At 52.3% G+C, this 20,123-nt stretch overlaps 1 protein-coding gene across 4 annotated transcripts in view; it reads left to right on the top strand.

Annotated features, from left to right (window-relative positions):
• SEMA3F (semaphorin 3F) overlaps positions 1–20,123 on the top strand; it is a 56,162-nt gene that overhangs the window by 21,747 nt on the left and 14,292 nt on the right. For 2 of the 4 annotated variants that reach the window (XM_044300622.1, XM_044300623.1), the window contains exons 3-6: positions 16,172–16,332; positions 16,934–16,996; positions 17,323–17,442; positions 19,817–19,900. In XM_044300622.1, coding sequence (XP_044156557.1) covers positions 16,172–16,332; positions 16,934–16,996; positions 17,323–17,442; positions 19,817–19,900 — 428 coding nt within the window. The remainder of the gene's footprint in view (positions 1–16,171; positions 16,333–16,933; positions 16,997–17,322; positions 17,443–19,816; positions 19,901–20,123) is intronic. The other 2 variants (XM_044300625.1, XM_044300626.1) reach the window with 1 other exon arrangement.

Raw genomic sequence — 20,123 nt, 5'->3', positions numbered from 1 at the left:
AGGTCTTCCAGGTTGTGCTTCCTAAATCCGTGTGGAGTTTGCTGCTTTGTCTCCTCTCCGCCATCGCAGTATATTGGCCCCTCTTATATTCACACCTCGTCTCAGCATGAATCCTACAAGAACTGCAATCCTCCTCCATTTTTCTTCTCCAGTGTTTCGCCGCTTCGCTCTTCGTTTCCACAAAGCAGCGTCATGGGGAGACCTTCTCAGTGTCTGCGATTGTCCTCTCACAAGGGTGGAGTTACACTTTAGGTTTGTCCACTCGCCAGCGTGTGCCGTCTCCTGCAGGGGGAAAGGGTCGATTTTAACCAAAGAAAATAATGAATTTTATAGACCTAAAACTGGATGGGATTTTTTTATAATCCAGTCAGATTTATCCGTTCTGTGTCAGGTTATCATTTAGTTCTGTCTTCTGCTGTTGAATGTCGCTTTTTGACTCCATATTTAGTTTTGTAGGAGTTTGGTTCCATTTCCCACCTGGAGCCGCTGCTATTGCAGAAGGTGGGTGTGTGGCCCTTGCTGCGTTTGAGAGCTTTCTTCGGGGTTGGGTGCCCTGCGTAGTCAGGTAACGCTCCCTCCGACGTCCCGGCGAGGCTTTATTGACTATAAACACTGTAATGTCATTTACATGTTAATTATCTCCTGAGCATTACAAGGCCATAATTAGAAGCTAATTGACACAGACAGGATGGTAATGGGTTTTCCTGGCACACTGATTTCCTATGGGTACCAGCGGGATGAGCAGCGCTGCCCCCAGTGCTTGTTAACCAGTTCACGTCAGGAGCTGCGTAACTCCTTAACCCTTCAGTGTCAAGGTCATTGCAAAGCTGTCGGGACTGTGCAAGATCCAGATGACTTTGTAGATTTCTTTGTCACTTTAAAAAATGGGAAAGAATCTCTTATATTTGGAATTATTTACACTGGGTAGCATCGACGTCCTCATCGGAATGGCGGACTTGTACGGTACGTGATGTGGGCGCTGACAATGAAGGCAATTTTAAACCAATCCGTTAAATATCTTCACCAATAAAACCGATCCCAGGCAGCTATTTGGCGGCGTAGGCCATGGCTACCGATGACCACCGTTTCCGGTTGGATTATTAACCTTTGTGGTCATGGCTAGCTGTTACAGGGTAAGACGGCAGGAGAGACTAGGAATGTGGAGGATCCTGCAGAAATGTTCGGGCTGGATGATGCTGCTGATCTATATTCGGAGGGGCGCGGACGTCCTCTTTATTGCCGGACAGGACCTGATCTGTGTAATAAATAGCACAGATACTTGACAAGCTGCTATTTGTCAGCACTCCTGCCCCTCGCCTGGTTTTGTGCCCTGGGTGGATTAGCACCTGGAAGAGGTCGGAGGTCACAATTTGGCTTTATCTGACGTCCATCATCCTTCTTAATCCCCATGCGCTGGTCCATTGCTCATTTAAAGGCAGAGGTGGGAGTGACAGCTGCCAATCACCCTCCAGCCCACCAGTCCCTCAGCATTGTGTCACATCAAAGGGGCGAGCTGTGAGGAAGGGTTAAGTGAGTGGGTGTCGCCCATCTGTCAGCCTCTGTCACCCACATTATGCCCAGGCTTGGAGCAAAGGTGGGACACTGTGTCTCAGTGAATGACCCCCCCCTCAATGGAGGCCCTGCAGGTCACAAGTGATGAAGTGGTAGCTAATCTTCTTTAGAATAAAATTAGCATTTGACTCCAGCTGTGAGGGGACATCGCTCTGATGTATTATCTGCCGCTTCAATGCCCAGAGGCCGCAGCACAAACATCCCCTATAGTGGGCAAAGAAAGGGATGGCGAAAGACACAAAGGGAAATGCAAAGTGAGGGAATTATTCATGTGCTGTGCGGGACGGCTCTGAGACGCCTCCCTCTGGTGTGTGCAGAACAACACCTTACATACGGTGTATACCGCCCTATATGTAAGGATAAATAAATGTAAGAATGCAGTTGTAGTGGTGACACACACACATACATACCCACGTCTGCCGCAGGGTTGTATCATGGCTGCAGCTGTGACTGACGCCTGTAAGAAGTGGGGTGTAATGTGACGACGCCTGAGCACATTCGCAGCCCTGCGAATACTGATCCAGTAAGTGAAATTTCATCTGGGCCCGGGGTCTCGGTGCGCGGCAGTGGATAAATGATGATGTTTATCCAGCGTTCTTGCCTAGGACCAGGCTCCCTCTCCTGCTGTGTGAGGTCACATTGCTGGGATGCAGAATGTCGGCGAGCGGGGCCCCAGACATGGCCGGATTCCTCAGCAAGGCTCTAATTCCTTTAAATGTCCCTTATCTAGTTTGTGCATATAAACTGGAAAAATGATCAAAATGGCAGTAAAAAGAATTGCAATGAAAAGTAAAATAAACTACAACTACTAAAAGCTGGAGACTCCTCCTGCTCAGCTGGGTGGACAACTGGATGACCGCCCCGCAGGAGGACCCAGAGATGGCTTGTTAGAAAGGCAAAAATGAGCAGAGATCTCTGGGGAATGAGAGACCTGCATCTTACAGGTCACCACCATGTACAGGCGACTGGTATGGCTGCTGACCCAGTGACCGCGAGCCTCTGCCGCCTCCATCTTTGGTTGTAGAGCTGATTTTCTGGCTTCATTTTTGTGCTGCACACTTTTCGTCTCCTCTCGCTGAGCTCATTATCCGTGAGTTTACCCTGAAAAGATAATTACCTGCCAGGAGGGATTGTGTTTGTGTGTGCGAGGAAGCGTGAGTGTGTTAATCTGTGTGACGGAGCCCGCGCCTGCTGCTGGGAAGCACGTGTCCATGTACATGCATGTCTCGCTTCTCGTTTGCGCGCCTCGCTTCTCGCGTGTCCGCCTGCGCTCCTCGCTTCTCGCGTGTCCGCCTGCTCCTCGCTTCTCGCGTGTCCGCCTGCGCTCCTCTCTTCTCGCGGTCCGCCTGCGCTCCTCTCTTCTCGCGTGTCCGCCTGCGCTCCTCGCTTCTCGCGTGTCCGCCTGCGCTCCTCTCTTCTCGCGTGTCCGCCTGCGTCTCGCGTGTCCGCCTGCGCTCCTCGCTTCTCGCGTGTCCGCCTGCGCTCCTCGCTTCTCGCGTGTCCGCCTGCGCTCCTCGCTTCTCGCGTGTCCGCCTGCGCTCCTCTCTTCTCGCGTGTCCGCCTGCGCTCCTCTCTTCTCGCGTGTCCGCCTGCGCTCCTCTCTTCTCGCGTGTCCGCCTGCGCTCCTCTCTTCTCGCGTGTCCGCCTGCGCTCCTCTCTACTCGCGTGTCCGCCTGCGCTCCTCTCTACTCGCGTGTCCGCCTGCGCTCCTCTCTTCTCGCGTGTCCGCCTGAAGTTTTTTATGGAGGTGGTTTTCTCAAAGTAGTATACGGAATGAATGTTAGTGTGTAATGGAGTCAGGAGATCTGTGCTGTGCACAAACAGTGAAGACTGGCCCTGACATCATGTTGTTCGTGCAGAAATGGGACCAAACTAGGACTAATAAAACTGCCCACACAGAACTGTAGCTGGCCCCTTTCTTTCTCTGCCTCTTTGGTGACCACCTTCTCCCAGCTCAAGGTGGCACCGCTCTTGCTCCTAGTTCCCGCCATGGCTCCTCCTGTCGCTCCTGCTTCCCCCGGCACGAGATTCGGTGCTGATAGAGAACGGCAGCTTCACACGGTCTAATGATGTCATGGCCCTTTTTTTAATGAAAGTGTAAGTCATTCTTGGGTCTGGATCCCAGAAGACTAGAGCAGTGGGGGGGGGGGGGGGGAGGGGAGGGGAGGGGAGAGTGTGTCTCCTGTGGGTCCTGGCTCTTGTGGTGGACGTATCCCTGAAGTGTCCTTGTGATTGTCCTGGTGGCCACACGCAGCTCTCATTTCCTGCACTTGAGGAGTAAGGTGTGGAGGATGCGGCACTTCCCGCAGTACCGCCCGATCCGTAAAACCCACTCAGGATTTCCTTTAGGGAATAAATAATAATCCAGTGTGATAGTCTGCCGAGCCGCTGTATCTAATCCTATCCAGTGTGATAGTCTGCCGAGCCGCTGTATCTAATCCTATCCAGTGTGATAGTCTGCCGAGCCGCTGTATCTAATCCTATCCTGTGTGATACAGTCTGCCGAGCCGCTGTATCTAATCCTGTGTGATACAGTCTGCTGAGCCGCTGTATCTAATCCTGTGTGATACAGTCTGCTGAGCAGTGGCTTCCTGTGGATCAGGGGTGGGTGTTGTCGGAGGGTCAGGTAGCTGTGTCCTGTGAGGGCGGCGTGGTGCTGCCTCTGGTGGCTGCTCAGGGTGATGCGGTTGGGCTGGTGACTTCCTGAAGGTCTCTGGGGTCACTGACCTGCTCCTGCTGTTGTCTACTTACATGGATTAACCAAGGGATTAGCACCTTCTGATCCAACCTACATAATAGGGACCCTCAGAACAACCCTCCAAATCTCCTCCTCATCAGAGGGATGTCTGTAAGGATCTGGTCTGTGGAGACGGATGCCCCGGGGAGGGCCGATTGTCTACAGAATTACCCCAGAGGCCGAGCTTCTGCATGTGAACCGGATGAAACCGATCATAGGGTTACAGCGTTTGGACTGGCAGCCCTTCCGCCATTGGCCTCCAGTGTAATGCCTCAGTCACACGTCAGTGTTCGGTCAGTGATTTTGAGCCATAATCAGGTGCTGCTCTGAACACAGAACAGGGGCAGATCTCTCCTGTATTCCTGATGTCTGTGGAGGCTTCAGTCCTGGTTTTGGCTCATGATCAGTTATGGAAATCACTGACCAAACACTGATGTGTGAATGAGGCTTAAAGGGAACCTGTCACCAGGATTTTGGGTGTAGAGCGGAGGACATGGGCTGTTAGATGGCCGCTAGCACATCCGCAATACCCAGTCCCCATAGCTCTGTGTGCTTCTATTGTGTCCAAAAAAGATTTTATAGATATGTAATGAGGCAATTAAGAAGCCCAAGGAGCGGTTACTAACCTTTCCGGAGCCCAGCACCGCCCGCATCCTCCGCATCTCCTCCTTGCTCCCCGACGTCACAAAGCTAGAGCGCCGTAATCTCGTGATGCACGAGCTGGTGCATGCATAGTGGTCCTTCCCTGTGTGGCATCAGCCTCGGGAACGAACTGCGCATGCGCTAGCTCGTGCATCGCGAGATTACGGCGTCCTAGCTTTGTGAAGTCTGAAGCAAGGAGGAGATGTGGAGGATGCGGTTGGTGCTGGACTCTGTAAATGTTAATAACGGCTCCTTGGGCTTCTTACTTGCCTCATTTACATATCGATAAAATAGGGTTTTTTTTACACAATAAGAGCACACAGAGCTATAGGGGCTGGGTATTGCGGATGTGCTAGCGGCAATCTAACAGCCCATGTCCTCAGCTCTATACACACAATCCCGGTGACAGGTTCCCTTTAACTTGCACAGTATAAAGTGGCGCCATAACCCGGGGCCTGTGATAATGATTTATTTCCTCTGAGGTATACAGGAAATATGGAAGGGTTGGTGCGGGCAGCGTCACGCTCAGGACTCGGCGACGTCTCGCCTTCCTCTTCAGCTTCCTATCGGCCACAGTTTACAGGAAATGTCACATTCCCAGAGAATGCTTTTTTCCTCCGTCTGTGCAGACACGTGCCATATATATACAGCATCTCTCCATAGTGAGTGCACCCCTGTATACAGCATCTCTCCATAGTGACTGCGCCCCTGTATACAGCATCTCTCCATAGTGACTGTGCCCCTGTATACAGCATCTCCCCATAGTGACTGCGCCCCTGTATACAGCATCTCTCCATAGTGACTGCGCCCCTGTATACAGCATCTCTCCCATAGTGACTGCGCCCCTGTATACAGCATCTCTCCATAGTGACTGCGCCCCTGTATACAGCATCTCTCCATAGTGACTGCGCCCCTGTATACAGCATCTCTCCATAGTGACTGCGCCCCTGTATACAGCATCTCTCCATAGTGACTGCGCCCCTGTATACAGCATCTCTCCATAGTGACTGCGCCCCTGTATACAGCATCTCTCCATAGTGACTGCGCCCCTGTATACAGCATCTCTCCATAGTGACTGCGCCCCTGTATACAGCATCTCTCCATAGTGATGCGCCCCTGTATACAGCATCTCTCCATAGGACTGCGCCCCTGAGCATCTCTCCATAGTGACTGCCTAGCATCTCTCCATAGTGACTGCGCCCCTGTATACAGCATCTCTCCATAGTGACTGCGCCCTGTATACAGCATCTCTCCATAGTGACTGCGCCCCTGTATACAGCATCTCTCCATAGTGACTGCGCCCCTGTATACAGCATCTCTCCATAGTGACTGCGCCCCTGTATACAGCATCTCTCCATAGTGACTGCGCCCCTGTATACAGCATCTCTCCATAGTGACTGCGCCCCTGTATACAGCATCTCTCCATAGTGACTGCGCCCCTGTATACAGCATCTCTCCATAGTGACTGCGCCCCTGTATACAGCATCTCTCCATAGTGACTGCGCCCCTGTATACAGCATCTCTCCATAGTGACTGCGCCCCTGTATACAGCATCTCTCCATAGTGACTGCGCCCCTGTATACAGCATCTCTCCCATAGTGAGCGCGCCCCTGTATACAGCATCTCTCCCATAGTGAGTGCGCCCCTGTATACAGCATCTCTCCCATAGTGAGTGCGCCCCTGTATACAGCATCTCTCCCATAGTGAGTGCGCCCCTGTATACAGCATCTCACACGTCAGTGCGCCCCTGTATACAGCATCTCTCCATAGTGAGTGCACCCCTGTATACAGCATCTCACACGTCAGTGCACCCCTGTATACAGCATCTCACACGTCAGTGCACCCCTGTATACAGCATCTCACACGTCAGTGCACCCCTGTATACAGCATCTCACACGTCAGTGCACCCCTGTATACAGCATCTCACACGTCAGTGCACCCCTGTATACAGCATCTCACACGTCAGTGCACCCCTGTATACAGCATCTCACACGTCAGTGCACCCCTGTATACAGCATCTCACACGTCAGTGCACCCCTGTATACAGCATCTCACACGTCAGTGCACCCCTGTATACAGCATCTCACACGTCAGTGCACCCCTGTATACAGCATCTCACACGTCAGTGCACCCCTGTATACAGCATCTCTCCATAGTGAATGCGCCCCTGTATACAGCATCTCTCCATAGTGAGTGCACCCCTGACGATCTGACCCTGTGATACGATGTACAGTACTCCGTGTGCAGCTTGTATAACGGTGTAAATTGGGCGCCATTAATGTCTAAACCACTGGCATCAATAGTGCGGACACCCCTAAGTGACAATGGCCAAACTGTGCCCAGAGTGTCCGTATTCTGTGCGGCCGCCATTATTTCCCAGCACGGCCTTAACTCTTGGACATGGAGGTGACTGGATCTTCACTGGTTCCACTGGGATCCTCTTCCTCCTCCAGGACGACATCACGGAGCTGGTGGATGTTACAGCCTGCGCTCCTCCACCTCCGTCTGAGGAGGCCCCACAGATGCTCCGTAGGTTTAGGTCTGGAGCCGGTTCTTCACAAGGCAGTGGTCGTCTTGGAGGTGTTTGGGGTCGTTCTCATGTTGGACACTGCCCTGCGGCCATCTTTATGTAGCAGGAGGAGCCTTTTCTTCAGATCCTCGGAGAGTTCTTGGCCATGAGGAGCCATGCTGAGCGTCCAGTGACCAGTGCGAGAGCGATAACTCCAAATGTCCGCACCAGGCTGTATATAGGGGTGCACTCACTATTGGGAGATGCTGTATATAGGGGTGCACTCACTATTGGGAGATGCTGTATATAGGGGTGCACTCACTATGGGAGAGATGCTGTATATAGGGGTGCACTCACTATGGGAGAGATGCTGTATATAGGGGTGCACACACTATTGGGAGATGCTGTATATAGGGGTGCGCTCACTATTGGGAGATGCTGTATATAGGGGTGCACTCACTATTGGGAGATGCTGTATATAGGGGTGCGCTCACTATTGGGAGATGCTGTATATAGGGGTGCACTCACTATTGGGAGATGCTGTATATAGGGGTGCGCTCACTATTGGGAGATGCTGTATATAGGGGTGCGCTCACTATGGGAGAGATGCTGTATATAGGGGTGCGCTCACTATGGGAGAGATGCTGTATATAGGGGTGCGCTCACTATTGGGAGATGCTGTATATAGGGGTGCGCTCACTATGGGAGAGATGCTGTATATAGGGGTGCACTCACTATTGGGAGATGCTGTATATAGGGGTGCGCTCACTATTGGGAGATGCTGTATATAGGGGTGCGCTCACTATTGGGAGATGCTGTATATAGGGGTGCGCTCACTATTGGGAGATGCTGTATATAGGGGTGCGCTCACTATGGGAGAGATGCTGTATATAGGGGTGCGCTCACTATGGGAGAGATGCTGTATATAGGGGTGCGCTCACTATGGGAGAGATGCTGTATATAGGGGTGCGCTCACTATGGGAGAGATGCTGTATATAGGGGTGCGCTCACTATGGGAGAGATGCTGTATATAGGGGTGCGCTCACTATGGGAGAGATGCTGTATATAGGGGTGCGCTCACTATTGGGAGATGCTGTATATAGGGGTGCGCTCACTATTGGGAGATGCTGTATATAGGGGTGCGCTCACTATGGGAGAGATGCTGTATATAGGGGTGCGCTCACTATGGGAGAGATGCTGTATATAGGGGTGCGCTCACTATGGGAGAGATGCTGTATATAGGGGTGCGCTCACTATGGGAGAGATGCTGTATATAGGGGTGCGCTCACTATGGGAGAGATGCTGTATATAGGGGTGCGCTCACTATGGGAGATGCTGTATATAGGGGTGCGCTCACTATGGGAGAGATGCTGTATATAGGGGTGCGCTCACTATTGGGAGAGATGCTGTATATAGGGGTGCGCTCACTATTGGGAGATGCTGTATATAGGGGTGCGCTCACTATTGGGAGATGCTGTATATAGGGGTGCGCTCACTATTGGGAGATGCTGTATATAGGGGTGCGCTCACTATTGGGAGATGCTGTATATAGGGGTGCGCTCACTATGGGAGATGCTGTATATAGGGGTGCGCTCACTATGGGAGAGATGCTGTATATAGGGGTGCGCTCACTATGGGAGAGATGCTGTATATAGGGGTGCGCTCACTATGGGAGAGATGCTGTATATAGGGGTGCGCTCACTATTGGGAGATGCTGTATATAGGGGTGCGCTCACTATTGGGAGATGCTGTATATAGGGGTGCGCTCACTATTGGGAGATGCTGTATATAGTGTGAATGCTGATGTCCATGCGCGCAGGCTGTTTAATTGTGAATTGCATAGACATACTGAGGGGAAACCTAGATTGTGAGCTCCACCGGGGACAGCATGAGGAGAATGTCTGTACAGCGCTGTGGAATATGTCAGTGATATAGGTGAGTAAATAGCTTGTGAGCACAGAAGATGACCTCCAGCGGGCGCCTCAATCGATTGTTGGGCTATCCTTGCCCATGATGGCGCCGTATGTTCTCTTTGCGGACAGAACGCCGATCTCCTAAACCTTTTATAGTTTTGTTTTGGCGGTCTCTGCCATCCTCTGACTATAAACGCAGGAGCGCGGCTCAGCTATGTCACCTCTGTCCTACCAAGGACGGCGAAGTGCAGGATCCGGCACGCTGACGTGAGGGAGGCTTAATCACTGCGCAGGGACAGCTTCTGCCCCTTTCTAATGGCCATGGGGAGGGGACACTTATCATGGCTTTGGCCCCTTTTTTATATATATATATATATATATATATATATATATATATATATATATATATATATATAAAGATATAACATCTGCCGGAATGTTATATGTCTCCACAGCTCCTAGCCGCCGTCTCTGGTGCACAGAACGCCATGCTCTTCGTAATAAGTTTTCTGCATTATTTACCAGCGTGTTTTGTATTAATAGGTATGTAAGAAACTCCAATCTTCATAAATGAGCCCCTTTTATGTTTCAGTTCCTTACAGTTTTGACGATCTGTTTCCTGTCTGTGAATGGAAGCATGAATTTGTGCCCAGAGGCTTAAAACACGTGGCAGCCTGGTCCTGCTCGTACGGCGGAGAGACTCGCTCCTGAGCTAAACGCGGTACAGATCGCTCCCCTCTCCTGCACTCTAGGCTGATGCTTCTTACCTGCACTGCTACATTGGGGTCCTCTGGATGGAAGCGGGATCGGGTTGACAGGCAGCGGAGATCTTGGACACGGTCAGGAATTTAAACATAAAGTGATGGGACATGTTGTAGGAGCTAGAATCGGTGCCCCCTCCTGTTTGGGGGGGGGGGGCGTCCCTCCTGCGACATGTGCGCGCTTCTCCACAACCGCTTTGTTTGGTTTTTTTGTTTCACATTTGATGGAACAGCAGCTGGAAAAGCTGAGGATGAAATTCATTGTTATGTGGTCTTCCACTTACTGTAATCTACGGGGGGGGGGGGGGGGGGGCAGCGCACGCACAGGGCGCCATCATTCTCCATGTTATCCAGTGAGCGGCGCTGCTACATACACATGTGAATGAGGCCGTGTGCGGTGGGCCCGCAGACCCCGCGCCATTTTTCTATCCCACTGTGTGTTACCTGCTTTGCATTATCATATGTTTCATATAAATCGAAGCAACGCAGCTGCATGTGCAAGGGAAGTGTTCAGCGCTTACACCGAGGGCCACGGAAGAATGCTTTAAAGGGCCAGACTCGTAATATTAAAGGCAGCGGTGATGAGACAGCTGTCAACCTCAGGTCCACGACAGGAGGGAGGTGTCTTCTGCTCAGAGGATTGTTACCCCCGTACATCGGGCCGAGCCCATCAGCTGTTACAGCAGGACTTGTCAGCCTCACAATTTGAATAGTGACTGTGGGATGATGGGAGTGATGTGTTGTGTGACATGGCGGACTGTGAACTCCTGAGAGCAGGGATGATGAGTGATATATTTGTGAGATTAGATTGTGAGCTCCTGGGCATTAGCCTTTCAGAGAGGATGTGATTTTCGGCAGATCCTTGTGCTGTAGTAGACTGGATCCTGGCGGCCCCTTCACCTGCCCCCTCCCCCATGTAACGTAACCTGCCAGCGCACAATACTGCTGGGATGTCCGTGTTATTCTTGGCTGCGCTGACGTAAGTGCGATGCGGCTGTAACTTTTAAGCCGTGTTTCCTTCTGCTCCTTATTAAAAATAAAATCTTTTTTTATGAATAGTCTCCTTTTTTTTGTTGGTTTCCGCTGAGCTTTGGCAGCTTCTCCAGACACGACCCCTTCCACCGGGTGTAGGGACTGGGCGGATGCGGACCCCTTCCACCGGGTGTAGGGACTGGGCGGACGCGACCCCCTTCCACCGGGTGTAGGGACCCTCCGGAGGCTGGCGGACGCGACCCCCTTCCACCGGGTGTAGGGACTGGGCGGACGCGACCCCCTTCCACCGGGTGTAGGGACTGGGCGGACGCGACCCCCCTTCCACCGGGTGTAGGGACTGGGCGGACGCGACCCCCCTTCCACCGGGTGTAGGGACTGGGCGGACGCGACCCCCCTTCCACCGGGTGTAGGGACTGGGCGGACGCGACCCCCTTCCACCGGGTGTAGGGACTGGGCGGACGCGACCCCCCCTTCCACCGGGTGTAGGGACTGGGCGGACGCGACCCCCCCTTCCACCGGGTGTAGGGACTGGGCGGACGCGACCCCCCCTTCCACCGGGTGTAGGGACTGGGCGGACGCGACCCCCCTTCCACCGGGTGTAGGGACTGGGCGGACGCGACCCCCTTCCACCGGGTGTAGGGACTGGGCGGACGCGACCCCCTTCCACCGGGTGTAGGGACTGGGCGGACGCGACCCCCTTCCACCGGGTGTAGGGACTGGGCGGACGCGACCCCCTTCCACCAGGCGGACGGGACCCCCTTCCACCGGGTGTAGGGACTGGGCGGACGGGACCCCCTTCCACCGGGTGTAGGGACTGGGCGGACGGGACCCCCTTCCACCGGGTGTAGGGACTGGGCGGACGGGACCCCCTTCCACCGGGTGTAGGGACTGGGCGGACGGGACCCCCTTCCACCGGGCGTAGGGACTGGGCTTCTGGTCACGTCCAACCTATTCCCATCTTATTGACCCTTCGTCCACTGGTCTGACCGCCCCTGTGTCTCCTGAAGCCAAATGCACATGGTGCCATTTTCTTGAAGATTTGGCTGCTCTTTGGCGAGTGGTCGCTCAGTATCATTGGGCAGATGCAGGATGCGGTCGTCTGCTCCACCGGGTAGAGAATCCTCGCCTGCGGCGCAGTTCACACACAACAGTTCTGTGCCTTTGGATCCATTTGTATGGCACAGGCAGATTTCCGGTCATACATGCAGATGGGGGGATGGAAGTATCTGTGGCACATGACAAACCTTTGTGGGGACGATCTTCTGTAGACCTTGATTATTGGGGCCGTCCTGGGCACCGTTGGCTCTGCTGTTATTGGTGGGGCGAGCACCGCAGGGCGCTGTGTGATTGGGGGCTGAAATGCGACATTTCCCGTCTCCAGGTCTGCGGTTAGGATGTGTGTGTGTGATTTGTAGCAGGCCCGGCTGCCATGAATGGGGCTTGTGTTTGCGCTGCTGTGACCCCCCCAGGGAGGTTAAGGAAACACTCCGGCTGCGTGTGTGTGGTCTCCAGTGCACAATGATGACTTTGGTTAGACAGGAGTGGGGCGTGCGCCCAGGTCCAGGTGTGCCCAGGCGGCCTGTGATCCAGACCATGGGCCTGGCGTGTTCTCTACACGTCTGTCCGGGCATACAGCAGTCACATGGACTCTTACGTGTGCGAGGTCACAGTGGCGGAGACAGACGTGCAGCGCACGGACCGTCCTAACATTAACTACTTAATGCCCTGATGTGAGTCTATATAAACATGCAGAGCACTGAAGCTGCCATCAACCATAGACTGTTAGACTGAAGCTCCTAGTACTTGGGGGGGTACCTGTGGGGCCCCAAGTACTTGGTGGGTACGTGTGGGGGCCCCTAGTACTAATAGAGGACTTGTTAGTATGCAGCAGTTACGGGGCCCACGCCCCCTCCCAGACCTGAAATCTTCTCTGGTTCCTAATTAGTGGCTCCTGGTCTGAGCTCTGTAATTACAGCCGGGGGTCAGTGTCTGGAGGAGCTTCAAAGACCGGCGGCGACCAGCACACAGGGGGTCTTCTGCCGCCTCCGACTAATCATTAATGTGTCAGCTGCTAACGTGCAGGGCCACGAGCTGTCACATGGGAACATTCCTCCGGTGGTGGGCATTTATCCGTGGCGTCATAGGATGCACGTATTGACAGGTTGGCACAGATGGCGCACATGCCATGATATGTCGCAGCTCTTGCTCCCTGTTTTAACAGTTTTCCTTTCTTGCGTCTTGTCATGGCTGCCATATACGGAAATGTGATGCATTTGGTCCTGGTCACCACAACGCTTTGCCCTATAGTTTCCAGTCTCCGTCCCGCCAGCGCGGCACATGAAAAATTCAAGGTTGTGCGAGGTGCACGAGAATGTTGCACCTTGACCTGCTGTGGGCGCTGTACGTGCTGCTGCCGGTGGTCCTACGAGGACGCCATTGTTTGGTCAGTAGCCGACATGTCTATCTTCTGCTGTCTCCATGTACGTCTCCCCCATGTGTTTTGGAGCCTGGACCCCCTCACTTCAGACCGGCTCCCCCAGGAATCTGACCTGTTGTGCAGCCATTAACCCTTTGTCTGGTCTCTGCCGCTATCAGTTCTGCAGGGGTTAATAACCTCTGGTTCATGTTCTGGAGACCATATCGCCTCCTCTCTACTCCCCAAATGCCTGAAATTCTACATATGTTTCCTTAACTCCAGGGTGAAATAATGGGCAATATAAAGGGCGTGAAAGCCGGGGCCATGAGAGCCCAGACTGCGGGGGCCGTGTAGCACATCGCATGGAGCGCAGCCGTAGTTTCTGCGCTGTCCTCATCTTATGACGTCACATCCACGCGGTATTCCATTCTACCCAGCAAAAATAAACTGGGACTCCGATCACATTACACTACAACCCATACCAGGGCTACATACCGCTATATGTGGTAGACTCCTGTGCTTGGGGTGTATGGAGGCAGCAGTAAGGGCATGCTGGGAGACCTGTGAGAGTGCAGCTCTGGAGTAGAATACAGGATGTAACTCAGGATCAGTACAGGATAAGAAATGTATGTACACAGTGACTGCACCAGCAGAATAGTGAGTGCAGCTCTGGGGTATAATACAGGATGTAACTCAGGATCAGTACAGGATCAGTAATGTATGTACACAGTGACTGCACCAGCAGAATAGTGAGTGCAGCTCTGGAGTATAATACAGGATGTAACTCAGGATCAGTAATGTATGTACACAGTGACTGCACCAGCAGAATAGTGAGCGCAGCTCTGTCCACACTATCCACCCCGTCTCCTGTTTTCCCTCATGTAGAAAGCTTTGCTGCGGCTCTTGTGTAACCGTTCTGTAGATCAGCCCCAGATTGCTCAGTAATTTCGCTGCCCTCTGATCTGTCTGCACACGGTGAGTGTACGGCTGAACACGCCATGGCATGTTCTGTGTTTGGCTACATACGTGATGTGCAGTAAATCTTCGACTACTGTTTACTCCGCTGGGATGTAAAGCTCCGTCCACATCAAAGGCCACATGAAAGCCTCGCAGCGGGACAAACATTTACTCATCTGTTCCTTCTTTACCAACTATTGTTTTTCATCAAGCAGCAAAATAATCCCAGATCCAGGAGTTAATTCGCCCAGGTTGTGAAATACTTGATGGAAACCAGCACCAGATACTGGGAAATAAGACACATACTGGAAGCCCAAGTAATCCCAGTTACTGGGCAAAACGCTGATCCTATGCGGCTGTACATGTATATCTGGTGACTGGCACAGAGGACGTGGCATGGCTGGTTAATGGGCCACGCCGGGTCTGTGGAGAGCGCAGTGACGCCCATTATGAGACTTGAATGATAATTTATTACTCTGAAATCCATGTGACAGAGCCGAGTGTTCGCCGCGCTCCACCTGTAATGTAACATTAGACCATAAATTAATTATACTGTAAGACAGGGATTGAGGGGTATCAGTGCCCGCCACGTCTGTATGACATCATCCCGCCGCAGCTGTCGTGGGCTCTCGGCCCCTTCACACGTCTAATGAAGATGTTTGGGATGTCTCGCGTCCCCCAGAGAGGGCTGAGGTTACAGCTCCGGTGGGGTTCTGCACGCCGGGCCCTGGAGGTGAGAAGCTCCACAGTCCCCTGATATAAAATGCTCATTAGTGACCAGTCTGGTGCTGTGGAGGGTCAGCCATGACTTCTACTATCTACACACTTCTCTTCTAAGCTCATCTTTAACCCAGGGGTCTCCAGCTGTCATGGCACTACATCCCCCAGCATGCCCTCGCGGTCTAAGGAGCCCTCTCAGGAAGCCTCTGTGTCCGGTTCTGACGCATCTCCTACGTCAGGATCTGTGTTAAACGGGCCTAGTGTAACAGCCTGTATTATACTCCAGAGCTGCACTCAGCATTCTGCATTACCAGAGTGTAAATCACCAGAGCAACTAATGTGCAGACGCTGAACAAGCTGAGAATGCCGGGAGATTTCAGCTCTGCAGCCTGTAATGTCATGTACACAGTGGGGATCAGAGGTGACGACTTCATAGTAAAATGTTCCCATCTGTTACTGTAATGTCCTAGAGGTTTCCGAGAAGCCACGTCTGAGGTGTCGGGCTGCGCTCCGTGGCTTATTGCTGAAATGCTCTTGAGCCCGGTTAACTGATTTAATTAGACATGTCCCGGCCTCCAGGGTCACTCTTTAGGGCTTTAAACTTTTAATTAACCCATAAGCCTCTCGTGCACCTGCAGGCGGCTCTCGTTGCAGTCCCCGGGTTAATCTCTCCCACGCAATCTCGTTTAACCCTGTGATGCCTCTTGTAATTACACCTAATCCTGACGCACGGATCGCGGTCATGTCAGTGAGCCTTGTATGTTCCATGTCCGCACTGACACGTCAGGAAGGTTCATGGCATCCACTAGCCGTACAGTTGGTGCTCGTCCTTGGCTCCAGTAGCGCAGGATTAGGTGGTTTGTGGCTCTCCAGCTGTTTGTGGGACTACACATCTGCTGGCACAACATGCTGAGACCTGTAGTCGTTATGAATTCATATTTCTCCTTGCAGAGCTGAAGGCTTCGAACACCGCGCACTTCTTGAACTTCCTGCTGAACACGACCGATTATCGAATTCTGCTGAAAGATGAGGATCACGACCGGATGTACGTGGGTAGCAAAGACTACATCCTGTCCCTGGATCTGCAGGACATCAACCGGGAGCCTCTGATAGTAAGACTGCACCAAGGATGGTGTCTTATACTAGTGATTGTGCCTGGCATCTGTGGGGTCCTGGGTATGTATACCACCAGGGTCACAGTGGTCTGTCCTCCCCATATAATGGTAAGAGCCCGCGGGATATGAAGGGCGTTGTAGGCGTGTCCTTCTGCTTTCACCGCTATGGCTGCCGGTGTCACATGACTGCGCTTTGTGCGTCACACAGCTCTCAGATGCTCGCGGATGTCTCAAACATATGAGGAGGATGGACCAGCTGACATCCTGCGTCCTGCCCGGGTATTGGCATCTGTGCCCAGCAGTGCAGAATACGGGGAGTCGATTATAATAACACATTGCAGCATGATAACCGTAATGCGCTGCCTCGCTCTGACCGCCATCTTCTTGTAATGGCAGCATGTCCGCTTCTCATTTGTGAGGCAACCACAGCAGAGCCTGAAGCGCCACAGGCAGCAGTAACAGGAGTGTAGGGAGAGGCAGCTTATTACCCATGATGGAGGCGCTCGCTTCAGCTCTCACTCTGGAGGTGCGGGTTGATGGCTTTTCCTTTTATTGCCGGCTCCCCACTTACAGGATTCATTTTGTCTTTCCCCTGCAGATTCACTGGCCGGCAAAGCAGCAGAGAATAGATGAATGTGTCTTATCCGGTAAAGACATCAATGTGAGTATGACCGGAGGAGGATGATGAAGTGTCAGCTCAGGGGGCGAGTGCAACCTGCAGCACATTAAAGAGCATCTCCCCCCTGTAAATGCTGGAGGAGTCCTCTGCTGTCAGCTTGTTAGAAAGGCTTTTCCATTAGATCTGTCCTTAGAAAAGCTGGGTGAGCACATAATGTAGACAGTCCGGTGAGATGATCAGGATTTAATCTCATTAACTCTTTCTTTTTCCCCTTTCTTCCCCTTGTTCACTCTCTGATCTTGTAAACTTCCATCTTTTTTACTGTTTTTGCTTCTCCTACTCTGTATTCCAACTTCTGTTATTCGCAGGGAGAGTGCGGTAATTTTATCCGTCTCATCCAACCCTGGAACAGGACGCACCTGTATGCGTGCGGGACAGGAGCTTATAACCCTGTGTGCACGTACATCAACCGCGGACGCAAAGCTCAGGTACTGAACGCTATGATCCGCTGCCACGGGTGGTAACCGGGTGCTGTGTGATTACTGGGAATGGAGGATACTCTGCATTTCTGTACAGTGCTGGGAGCAATACTCTGCAGACCAGGTTTTTGTACTGCTCTTGTATAATGCTAGGCGGCAGAAAGACCCTTCTGACAGACTTACTGGGGGACATCAACTTAGAGAAGGTGAAGCTAGAATACCGCACGTTTCTGACCGGTCAGGACTTCCAGGAAGTGTTATCCTCATCCCGCAGTCTGTGCCATCCAGGACTCGATCCAATAGAAGCCTATTTTCTATCTCTCATCGCGGTTTTTCTTTAAACCCACGGGATAACACTTCCTGGCAGGCTTGGTGTTGGTCAATAACCACTTATTACAGGCAGGGTTGACACTTTCATATGGTAAAGTGTCATCCCGTGGGTTTCACACGGAGCAGCTTCCATGAGGAGTTTGGATTTCAGAATCCGCCGTCCTTTGTTTTCAGTGGGGTCCACGCTGTATTTCATGTTTGCTGTTTCCAGGCTGACACCACGTGGATCTGAGTCAATGTGGACAGCAGAAACTGAAGGGTCAGCCGGGCGTTGCCTGCTGTGGATTCCACTGAGGCTTTTGGATAAACTCTGTAGTCTGAACATGTCCTGAATCGGTTAGCGCCACGTCTCACTTGAGCTCGGGGTTAAATAAACGTTACAAACCATCACTGTGACCTATCACACCAGCATGTCCTAATTACTCTTTATTTATGAACCTGCAGGATACACGCAGAAGTGTGCATGATGGGGGTGGTAGTATGGAGGCTAATGTACACACAATGCACCCTGGAGAAAAGTGCAGGTTGAGATCAGTGGGAAACGGATGGGAGTGGAGTCTGAAACGTGTCGGTGCGCCATCAGACCGGTTACCTGACCCATGGCTGATGGCTCTCCAGCCCAGCACTAGAACCACAGGTTTCCAGGAGTAATGGAAGCTTTTTCCACCGTCCGGGTCGCTTGACCCATTCAGAAGCCACCACAGCGCAGAGTTTCATCTAGGCAGAGGAATGGGGCAGCGCGTTTCATGGCCCATCTCTATTGTTGTGAGGATTCGCTCTTCGCACTGCGGCTGCCTGTGACTGCTCCTCCCTGTATGCTCTATTGTCTGCCAGAAGCTTTAGAAGACACAAGGGTGTACAGGAAGGTATAGGAAGCACAATGTCAGGTGGCTCTGATAAAAGGGAGGACGACAGGGACACGGATCCAAAAATGGAACTCCACCCAAGACATAAAGAAGGATTTAGGGTGACTATGTGGGTGTGTAATATTAGTCACTACCACTCCCCTTATCCTCTCTGTTTTTGGTGGTTATCCTTTAATGATGCATATATTACTGCTGTCTATGGCAGACCCGTAGTGGGGGCCCCTACTTTACATACACATCTGGTCCGTACAGCCATATCACGCATTGAAAAGCGACATTTACCTCTGAACCCAATTGATATTATTAAAGAGACAGCCCAGACCTAAAACTTCACTATGGAGAACACGTGTATAATTTACGTACCTGGTGCCCTCTGTTCTTTTCCCCTTTCGGATTGGTCTAAAGGTGGCTGCCACTGTCTCGGACTTCACCATGCCGAGTGCTGTAAGAACCCGAAGACATGCCCCCTTCCTCCACTGCCCTAAGATGGACACTGCACCTACATAATCGGCGCTGGTCCATATGACGGCAGTGGACGTGTATAAGACTGTCCTACAGCTCTGCATGTGGGGAGGTCTCGAGCATTGGCACCCATCTTGAAACCAATCCAGCGGAGGAATGGAGGTACCAGGTATGTTGATGATACATGTGTAGTGACCTATTCTGTTTTGGACTGGAGGGTGGGATTGTATACGGGTGAACATGCTGTGATGCAGACCGGGTGACGCTGACACAGCCAGCTCCTAGCCATCCGGTATGTGGGTACATGGGAGGGTGCAGGGGTTGTGGCCTGGATTGGGGCTGTTCCTCTGGAGGTGAGTTACATTCAGTGATTCTGTGTCGTACATGATCCATCACACGTGACTTTTGTATCCATGTGCGGTTTATTCTTTTTCATTTCATGAATGACACCTGCATGACCGTAACACGTATGTGCCAGCAGCGTAGCTATGTATGCATGTCTGTGTGGTGTATTCCGTGTTTCCATGTGATCATGCTACACGTCTCCTATCTACAGAATTGCATCCAAAAACTAACACCTAGGGCCAGCGCTAGACTCCATCTGTGCCCCTGTGTGTCCACCATCCGTGTCGTGTCTCACACCCGTTCCTGGCGGTGTTCCTCTTTCTGCCTTTAACCTGAACAGCCTTCAGGTCTAACTCTTATTGCCCTGCTCCTCTCTTCAGGCCTCAGATCACACAGCGCCCCCTGGAGGAAGAGGGAGCAGAGCAGCAGATTATCCGCCCAGCCCAGCACCAGCAGAGCACAAGGTGGGGCCACTCCCAGGGGCCCTGGAGCCCCCTCCCCCCGCCCATCCTGATACTGGGGCAGTGATAACTTCTAGCCCTCATTCCATCTTTCTTTGTGACCTAAAACAATTGTATGTTTCCCTGAACAGGTTAGTGTTGTACAGACATGGGGCCCAATGCCCCCACATAGGAGAACCAGCTGGTCCTGTGATAGAAGACCCCAGAGCCGCCACAGATCACCCTC

The sequence above is a fragment of the Bufo gargarizans genome, chromosome 7 (genome assembly GCF_014858855.1).
Source record: "Bufo gargarizans isolate SCDJY-AF-19 chromosome 7, ASM1485885v1, whole genome shotgun sequence".
Classification (NCBI taxonomy): domain Eukaryota; kingdom Metazoa; phylum Chordata; class Amphibia; order Anura; family Bufonidae; genus Bufo; species Bufo gargarizans.
This window is presented reverse-complemented; position numbering and strand designations above follow the sequence as displayed.